The sequence below is a fragment of the Arachis duranensis genome, chromosome 1 (assembly GCF_000817695.3).
Source record: "Arachis duranensis cultivar V14167 chromosome 1, aradu.V14167.gnm2.J7QH, whole genome shotgun sequence".
NCBI classification, from domain to species: domain Eukaryota; kingdom Viridiplantae; phylum Streptophyta; class Magnoliopsida; order Fabales; family Fabaceae; genus Arachis; species Arachis duranensis.
Window position 1 is genome coordinate 100,999,802 of NC_029772.3, and position 9,695 is coordinate 101,009,496.

The 9,695-nt window shown below is 34.3% G+C and overlaps 2 protein-coding genes across 3 annotated transcripts in view; one reads left to right on the forward strand and one right to left on the reverse strand.

Annotated features, from left to right (window-relative positions):
* Window positions 1–289: 289 nt before the first annotated feature.
* LOC107469646 (potassium channel AKT1) lies at window positions 290–6,574 on the forward strand. 2 transcript variants are annotated; one of them, XM_016089026.3, is made up of 11 exons: window positions 290–682; window positions 1,860–2,225; window positions 2,297–2,354; window positions 2,451–2,768; window positions 2,854–3,099; window positions 3,203–3,301; window positions 3,390–3,422; window positions 3,534–3,719; window positions 3,814–4,008; window positions 4,077–4,152; window positions 5,521–6,574. In XM_016089026.3, exons 1-11 carry the CDS (start codon window positions 504–506, stop codon window positions 6,450–6,452), a joined length of 2,688 nt encoding a protein of 895 aa, XP_015944512.1. In that variant the 5' UTR covers window positions 290–503; the 3' UTR covers window positions 6,453–6,574. The 2 variants fall into 2 exon arrangements, with proteins under 2 accessions (XP_015944512.1, XP_052115914.1); XM_052259954.1 differs by lacking the exon at window positions 290–682 and having other exon boundaries at window positions 1,891–1,968; window positions 2,126–2,225.
* A 175-nt stretch (window positions 6,575–6,749) lies between these two features.
* LOC107469654 (uncharacterized) overlaps window positions 6,750–9,695 on the reverse strand; it is a gene marked incomplete in the record, with an annotated part of 3,368 nt that continues 422 nt past the window's right edge. The window contains 5 exon segments of the mRNA XM_016089035.3: window positions 6,750–7,073; window positions 7,311–7,597; window positions 8,146–8,269; window positions 8,840–8,986; window positions 9,094–9,179. Of these exon segments, the coding sequence (XP_015944521.1) occupies window positions 6,981–7,073; window positions 7,311–7,597; window positions 8,146–8,269; window positions 8,840–8,986; window positions 9,094–9,179 (737 nt within the window).

Here is a 9,695-nt window from a genome sequence, read left to right on the forward strand (position 1 = left end):
TTTATAATAAATAATTATATACTAAATAATATTAATTAATCTTAATTATATTTTAACAACAAGAAAGAATATATGTGCGTGCGTGGGTTAATTAATTAAATATAAATCCCTTTAAAGTTAGGATTGCTTGGGAATTTGTATTTCAGAATTACACGGGAGCGGGCCAGGGCCCCCTAGCGTATACCTACCTAGACTCACTCTACTCTATCGCCAGTATTAACAGCAAAAACGGAATCACATGATACAATTTTGAATTTACTGATTTGCGTTGCTGAGTATTTGTGCGAGTGTGCCGCATCTCTATCTTCTATCCCTATATAAAGGACGTTAGAGGAAAAAATAAAACTTGTGTTGCATCTCACACAACACACGCACGTACCTACCTACCATACTCAAATTCAGGTCCGCTATGCCGACTCAATTAACAACTGCGCAATAAGACACACACAGAGATCGAGAGAGAGAGAGAGAGAGAGAGAGAGAGAAACTAAAGAAGAATAAGAATGGTTTCAATGTTCATGTGCACTAGTATTAATGGTGAAGAGAATCAAGAGATAGAATTTTCAAGGGATGGCAGTCACTACAGCCTCTCCAATGCGGTCTTGCCTTCTCTTGGTGCCAGAAGTCACCGCAGAGTCAAGCTTCGACGCTTCACTGTTTCTCCTTATGACCGTCGTTACAGGTGAATCAATCATTTAATTACTTTTCTTTCTTTAAATCTTTCACAGGTTCAATGTCATACGCCATATGCTTCTCATCAAGTTCTTGCTTTTCTGAAACTGCTTAACAGAAAGCACCTACAAACAAGTAATAAAACTAACTAGTTTTAACTTTTAAATCATACACCACTCAAGATATTTCGTAAAATCTTAGATATCTTTTCTTTTTTTTAATCTCCGGGCAATAATTTAAAAGTTTGTCATTAGCCAATGAATTGCTGAATGCATTAAAAAAATCTAAGTTTGTCATTATTAGTTATATTTATATTTTATTTACTTACTTTTCCTCCTTTCTTCGTCACGTAATAATAAGTGGATGTTTTTGATAAAGCTTCCTTGTGCAACTGAATCTTATACTCGTCATGAATTAGAAGTTCTTCGTTGGATGTAGACATGGATATAAAACTCTATATAAGAATTATAACTTTTATTTTTCTGTTGGATCATTCAATTCCAATGAATAGGAAGAGGAAATTCATCACTTATTTATGCACTTTTTTAGTTTCTTGCTTAGAAGTTAGAGATAATGTTTTCTATTGGAAAGAGAGATATTGTCCATGTTCATTTCATTCCTTTGGTTTTTAATCAGAGTGACGGGTCAGCCTACAGATTTTGACTTTCCTGATTCCCTGCTTTTTACTTTGAATAACGCGTGATGAGTGTGATGGGTGGCTGCATTACATGCAATGGAAGAATTTGGATTGGATACTACTGTAAAGTCTCATGTTCTAATTAATCCCGAAATCTACTGTCTTTTACTCTGTAACTGCAACTTATGTTTTTCAAAGTATTATGCTATTTCATTTTCTAGAAGTTTAATGAAGGGTGGTGTCATGAAGAAAGCTCTAGTACTGTTGCTTCTTTCTCATAATTAGGAGAATAGAAAGAAAAAGGGATATAAATTTTATTTTGTAAAAATTTATCCTAGTAGTCTTAAGGTAACATATTCAGTAAATTTAAAATGAAGTCATGGAAAATATTTAAAAATTATATTTGTAATGCTTTTAAGTGTCTAATATGTTGATATATCATCACTTTGGACTTTGAAATCAATAGCAAAAAAGTGAAAATTACCAAGCATAAATTTCATCAAAGTTGTTTCAATGTAGTGAAGTTATTGAATTTCGTTGATTTTTGTAGGATATGGCAGACTTTCCTGGTCATCCTTGTTATCTACACAGCTTGGGTATCACCATTTGAATTTGGTTTCCTTAAGAAACCAGAAGCACCCCTTTCCTATACAGATAATGTTGTCAATGCACTCTTTGCTATGGATATAATTCTCACCTTCTTTGTAGCTTATATTGACAAAGCTACTTATTTACTAATTGATGATCGAAAACAAATTGCTTGGAAATACACAAGAACTTGGCTTGCATTTGATTTGATTTCTATCATTCCTTCAGAGCTTGTTAGAAAGCTGTCACCTGCACCTCTGCAGACTTATGGCCTATTCAACATGCTCCGTCTATGGCGTCTTCGAAGAGTTAGTGCATTGTTTTCAAGGTAAGAAGCAGAGCTTTACATTAAAATGCAATATATATTTGGTTAATAATAGATATTATGCTTTTTCTCAGGTTGGAAAAGGACAAAAGCTATAACTATTTTTGGGTTCGATGTGCCAAACTTATCTGTGTAAGTTTTATAGTAATTCATACTTTGTTTCTTAAAGAAGATGATTTGGATTTGTATATCGGAACAAGAAGATAAATATCTGTGTGATTTATTCAGGTTACCCTATTTGCTGTACATTGTGCTGCATGCTTTTATTATCTTATCGCGGCTCGTTATCGTGATCCCAAAAGGACATGGATTGGAGCAACAATGGGAAATTTTCTTCAGAAGAGCTTGTGGACAAGATATGTTACATCTATTTATTGGTCAATTACTACCTTAACAACTGTTGGCTATGGAGATCTGCATCCAGTTAATTCAAGAGAGATGGTCTTTGACATCTTTTACATGCTTTTTAATTTGGGACTTACTGCATATTTGATTGGTAACATGACTAACTTAGTTGTCCATGGAACAAGCCGAACCCGAAAATTTGTAAGTAAATTATTTAAATACATGAATGAATTCACTAATTTGAATGATCTGAGTATAACTATGATTATTTATTATTAATTTTTAGAGAGACACCATACAAGCTGCCTCAAGTTTTGCTCAAAGGAATCAATTACCTATTCGTTTGCAAGACCAGATGCTTGCTCATTTGTGTTTGAAGTTTAGAACAGACTCCGAAGGGTTACAACAACAAGAGACAATTGATTCCCTTCCTAAAGCCATCAGATCAAGCATTTCACATTATCTCTTCTATTCTCTGGTGGATAAAGTCTATTTATTTCGAGGCGTTTCAAATGATTTACTCTTTCAATTGGTAATGAAAAAATGTTCTTCATGGCTAGTATTAATAATTACATCAGTTACTTATAAAATTTGCATTGGAGACTTATTTTGATTTATTTATTCAATCTTTAAAGGTTTCAGAGATGAAAGCAGAGTATTTTCCTCCTAAAGAAGATGTAATCTTACAGAATGAAGCTCCAACTGATTTCTACATACTAGTCACTGGTGCTGTGGTAATTGTCCAATCTTACTTGAATTTCACGTTGGACAAATTTGATTCTCATATTATGTCCAATCTCTAATGTTGTGATTATTTGACAGGAATTGGTAGTTCTTAAAAATGGCGTTGAGCAGGCAAGTTTATTTTACATTTCACATTTGACTTATGCTTGAAAAATTTTCTGAGTCTGCATTGAAATATATATGCCAAGAAGTTATAATGTAAACTTTAAAAATTGATTGCAGGTTGTTGGAGAGGCAAATACAGGTGATCTTTTTGGTGAGATTGGTGTGCTTTGCTATAAGCCACAGCTCTTTACGGTTCGGACAAAGCGATTAAGCCAGCTTTTGAGACTAAACCGTACTGCTTTTCTAAATATTGTCAAGGCTAACGTAGGAGATGGAAATATTATTATGAACAATCTTCTTCAGGTTTGCATAATCATAAACTTCCATTGCAAACATGTTTAGCTTATTCACTTTTACAGTTTTATTTTGTTTACTTAGTTTCGTTAATGTGTGGCAGCACTTAAAAGAACTAAATGACCCTATCATGGAGGGAGTTTTGGTGGAGACTGAGAATATGTTAGCTCGTGGTAGAATGGACCTACCAGTTGGTCTTTGTTTTGCAGCAGCAAGAGGAGATGACTTGTTGTTACATCATTTGTTAAAACGAGGATTGGATTCAAACGAATCAGATAGAAATGGAAGAACAGCTTTGGTGGGTAATTAATTTTCTTTTTATTATTAAAAAAATGGTGCTGCTAAAATTAATTCTTGTGAAATCAGCATATTGCAGCATCTAAAGGAAGTGAGAATTGTGTCATGCTTTTACTGGATTATGGAGCGGATCCCAATATTAGAGGTAGATATGTCTTGGCCCCTTAGCTTGTTCTTTACTAACATGGATGCAGTTGTTTGGAATATCTACTGTCATGCTTTAATAATCGTATATCATAATCGGTATGATATCTTTTCTTGTTAAAGCTAACATGTCATTTTTCTGCATATCGATTTGGACAAGAGTATCTTTTTGTATACTTTAGCAATGTATAAAATTGCCACGAGGGTGTATATCTAGATTACATAATTAACTATACATTTCATGTGCTATAGAGTTTGCTTCCAGAGTATAACTTTTGACTATATGCATTATATGTGTGTCATGTAGTGTTAACAAACATCTAAATTATTGATTCTTATGTTAGCTTTCCTCATTAGTTTTGTGTTTATCTTCCCCACCAGCTTTTTGTTTGTTTTTCTTAGAAAGAAACACATGGAATTAAAAAGCAATAACGAAAATGATCAGTTCTATCTAAGTAACAATAATTGACGATGATGTAATTCTATCCTAGTTTTAATTAATTAAAAAGCAATACAAAAAAATGGTCAGTTCTACGTAAGTGACAATAATTGACGATGATGTAATTCTATTCTTGTTTTGGTCTCTTATACTCAGCAAACTACTAATTTTTAATTTATCATTTTAAGGCGGCAAGTTACAAACTTATCTTGCATGTACCATGTCCTATTTTCAGAAATAAAAAATAATACTAAAAGAATTGTTCTTTGTGATGATTTAATATTATCTTCCTCTTAAGTGAAGAAGTTGAAAAAATAATAACCTAATCACTATTGAAATATTGAAATTTGTAATTTTTGTGGTGTGTGAATTTTACCACCTTTATTGAACGGTGATTAGCATTTTATAAACCTCCTTACTTTGTAGAAAACTTTTCTCCTAATATGACTATAGCAGTGTATGCATGGTTTTATTTCAATTCACACACACATACATAAAAGGTCTATATTTCTCGTGTAAACAGATGTAGAAGTCACCATCTATATAGGATGAGATTGATGTCTACGACATTGACACAAATGAAAACTTTATCAGAAGGAAAATATCTTTCTTATCCCTTTCAATCATAACCAAAATCCAAATCCCCTCCCACATTGATAACGCTATTTTAACCAATCCCAAGACACAGAGACAATGCACATGCTAGAAGCTCCTTACCACCAGAAAATACATTATGCAAAGATAAATATTTATAAATGTTTATAGAACTCATTTTCTTAATATTCATTTAGGATTCATTATTTTATTATTATAGTATAGAATCTGGCCTTATTTTAATTGAGATCTACAGTTAATCCTATAATATAATAATGTAACAAAGTCATTCTATCACTAATCAAAATCTAACTTTCTAATGTGAATTGATTGCAGACTCTGATGGCAGCGTATCACTATGGGAAGCCATATTGGGTGGACATGAATCAGTAAGCCAGCTACTATTGGAAAATGGTGCTAACTTGAAAAGTGGTGATGTTGGTCAATTTGCATGCATCGCTGCTGAACAAAACACCCTCAACTTGCTCAAGGATATAGTGCGCTATGGTGGAGATGTCACGCTCCCTAGCACCACCTCCGGAACCACAGCTCTACATGTTGCAGTCTCTGAAGACAACGTAGAAGTTGTGAAGTTCTTGTTGGATCTTGGTGCCGACATTGATAAACCAGATAAGAACGGTTGGACACCAAGAGATCTAGCAGTCCAGCAAGGGCATCAAGACATCATAGCCATTTTTGAGTCTATTAAGGAGCCTAAGAATTGTCAACCTTTGGACCGTATTCCTGAGAAGGAAGGTAAGATAAAGAAGTTCCTTGGAAGATTTACAAGTGAACCAGCAATTCCTCTACCCCAAGAGAGCACATTTAGGGGTTCGGATGGGTTTAGGAGTTCGGACAGGTCTTGGAGCCAAAGCCGCCCAAGGCGGAGAAGCAGCAATAACTTCCACAACTCTTTGTTTGGGATAATATCAGCAGCAAACAAAGGGGAAAAGGACACGCTCTTTTATGTGAATGAAAATGGTAATGCAAAGAATGGTATGAAGAGTAGAGAATGGCCAACCAGAGTGGTGGTTAGTTTCCCTGAAAAGGGTGAGGCTGGTGGGAAACTTGTGTTGCTACCTGGAAGCTTTCAGGAGTTACTTGATATTGGGGCTGAGAAGTTTGGTGTGCGTCCTGCTAAGGTTCTATGCAAAGATGGGTTTGAAATTGAAGATATAGAGGTTATTAGGGATGGGGATCATCTTGTTTTTGAGAGTGCTGCTCAAAACTCTGACTATCCTACACCCACAATCGGTGTGCAACCGTAGCATGGTTATTTTCTCTTATTTTTTTCATTTTTCTCCCCTACTCTTAAACCAGTAGTATCAACCTATATATTGTAAATCTCTCTTGTTACAGTTAAAATACAAAAAGAAATTTTACGATTTTAAATCTTAGCACATCTACTTCTTAACTGGAAGCTTTCTTGTGATTTCTTAGAACTCAAGAAAACTTTGTATACTTGGATGTTAACAATAAAGTGAATATATAGAAAAGCAAAATGGAGTAATGGACTATTCTTGCTAAAATAGAATACTAATATATCTAACTGAACAATGCCTGCATAAACAAATGCATATATTTGTATTTTCCTCATTTCTCTCAGGACTCATATTTTCAGTATACAGAATTTGGTGAAGGCCCAGATAAAAAGATTTATGAAAAAAGAAACAAAAGAGCACATAAACCAATCCAAGCTCTGGCAAGCAAGGTTGGTAATCATAAGAGAATGTTACCGTATAATAAAGCAACTCAATACTTAAAAAAATCATCTTTACAGGTTTGTGCACCGTGATTTACAAAAGCTTGAGCATTTTCAAGCGAGCTTCATGTTCTGGATCCAACTTTGGTGGGACATAAGTCCCACATAGATCCTCTACTACGTATTCCTGTGAATATATAACATAACACGAAATATATGTCAGACACAAATATTAGGGAGGGTTGAATAACTTTCTTGATCCCTTTAGTGATTCTTTTCTTTTCCATGTCATAGGAACAATAAACTTATTTAACCCTGTTAGAAATTAGAAAAATTAATCCAGATTATAGATATAAGAACAGGAATATCTATCCAAAAAAAAGAAAAAAAAAACAGGAATATTTGATATGGCGCTCATATATACCTTTGTAAGCTCCCTTTTGGTGAGAATATGGTAGTGCCTTTGCCAAATTCTTTGGATTGCCATGGTGGCTGCAAGGAAACCATAAGCAATGCCGAGAATAGCAAAGATGACTACGAAAACCACAACAAGGGCAAAACAAGCCTCCATTGATGCAGGAAAGCAATCAAGGATGCCCCATCCATAACAACAATTCTGACAACCAGCCATTCTGGGGTCATTGCTGTTGAGGGAGGTGCAATGCAGTATGAGACCGAAAAACCCGATCAGTACAAAGAAAGCCAGCACTCCTAGTATAAGGATATAAAATATTAGAGATAGATAGAGAAATAAACAGAAAGAAAAACAAGAGCTTGCCTTGCAAATGATTATTATCACCAATGATTATTTTACAACTATTCAGAATAAGATTTAACTCAATAAAACATGGATTTAAATTTTTGTGTATTTTTTATTATTCTTTAGTTATATAATATACAAATTTCTTATTGGATATGCATTCTCTCATGTAGATGACTTTAGTTAGCCTCATCCTAAAGTGTTTGGTTATGTGTCTTAGTGTGATGTTACCTCATTAAATGGTGAAACATTACATGATCCAGATTCTATGTAAATATATGTTAGACAATCTTCTGTTTGCGATATATTCTTTGGGGTAAATAATACTGTAGCACGAGCAAAATATGAAGGAAGATTGGAAATGCAGCAGATGATATGGAGAAAATGAAATATGGGTCCCTAATCCCAGCAAGATTTCATGGTGAAACGAAAGGACAAATGCAGAGGAATTTCATGCATTGAAAAGAAGCAAATAACTCTGTTAAGCATAATAACTTACCAATACAATAATAGAATGGTATAGGATGTTTTGACAGTATCCTATCCCAACCATCATCAAAGGAGTTCCTGAAGTTCCCATCCTTGTCCATGATGTATGCAAAGCCACCTATACCCGCAATTACCTGGCAGAATCAATCAATCCTTCAAAATAAGATACTTTGTATGCTAACCTTGTTCACAAACATCAAATGCTAATGAAATCAAAATCCTATTTTTCTTCTTTCCACGATGATGTCAGCAGAATCATACGTTCTACATCTAATTGTTCACAGTCCCACGACAAATATAGTTTTAAATGTTTATATATACTCATGTTGGTGAAATAGTGAAATACTGATATGAAATTTTAGTTTAACAAATAACACTCCCATAAGCTACAAAATATCTTCGTTTTGAATGCAAAGTTCTGTAGAGATTCTACACCAACAGACTTTTATTTAATAACAGACTAATAATTGACAGAAGCTTCTACCATATGTATGATTGAATTGAAACTGTCAAGCTTCTAGAACTAACATCCTCTTTGGGCTAGCTTAAAAGTATATTGAACTACCACTGACTTAATAAAACCTATGAAAAGACACTCTAAATGATAAAGGATATGGAAGAAAATTAATAGTCAATAACCACTGAAATACTCTGTTAAATCTTTACAACATAAAAATATAAGGAAGAAAGTTAAGAGTACTCACGGTCTGTACAGCCAGAAAAACAAGGAAAACATCTCTTGCAACAAAGAGTCTAAACTTTGCTTTACGCCAAGAATTGTCCTCAAACAATTCAACCCTGAGATGATATTGGGCTTTGCAAGTAGTGCAGTGAGAGAAGGCAAATCCTTCCTATGAAGCACAGAGTAAAAGTAAATTACTAAATTATCATGTGATCTCAACCAGTAAGGACTACCTGTCAAAAATAAACATCAAGAGCAGAGCTAAGATATACACACCTTTACCGAGCGCCAGTGATCAAGACATGAACGGTGGACAAATTGTTGGGTCCCTTTGCACATGCATGGAGATATCAATTCATCCTCTACAAAATTGAACCTCAACTATTAGAAGTATAAAAGCTAGCACCACCCGACTAATGGACACCCATATTATTCTTTGATAACTCGAAGTGACATTACCAAACTAAAAAAAAAAAGAGTATGTGTAACGATAGAGGATGTCCATGCCTCCATGGAACAAAACTTAAGAAAATCATGATTTGATCTTTTAGTAGTTTCTACTAAACACAATATAATCAGTCTTGTTCTAATCACAATTAAATGTGAAGTTGTAGTTACAAGATACAGGTTTTCTAAAGCACAAAACATCCAAAAAAAGCAATGGATGCTAGGAAGGGGAAAAAATTAATCAAAAACAAATAATTGCAGCACAGCCCAAGCCCAAACCCAAAAATTAACATAAATTTGATAAATTTTACAGGAAATCTCACCTGGGTCGGAATCGCTTTCAAGACAAATTCGACAGCAAGGGAGTGAACCAGCCTCCAAGTCCTCATCTTTGATCTCAGTGGAGCTTACAGGGGACACATCCTCCTCCT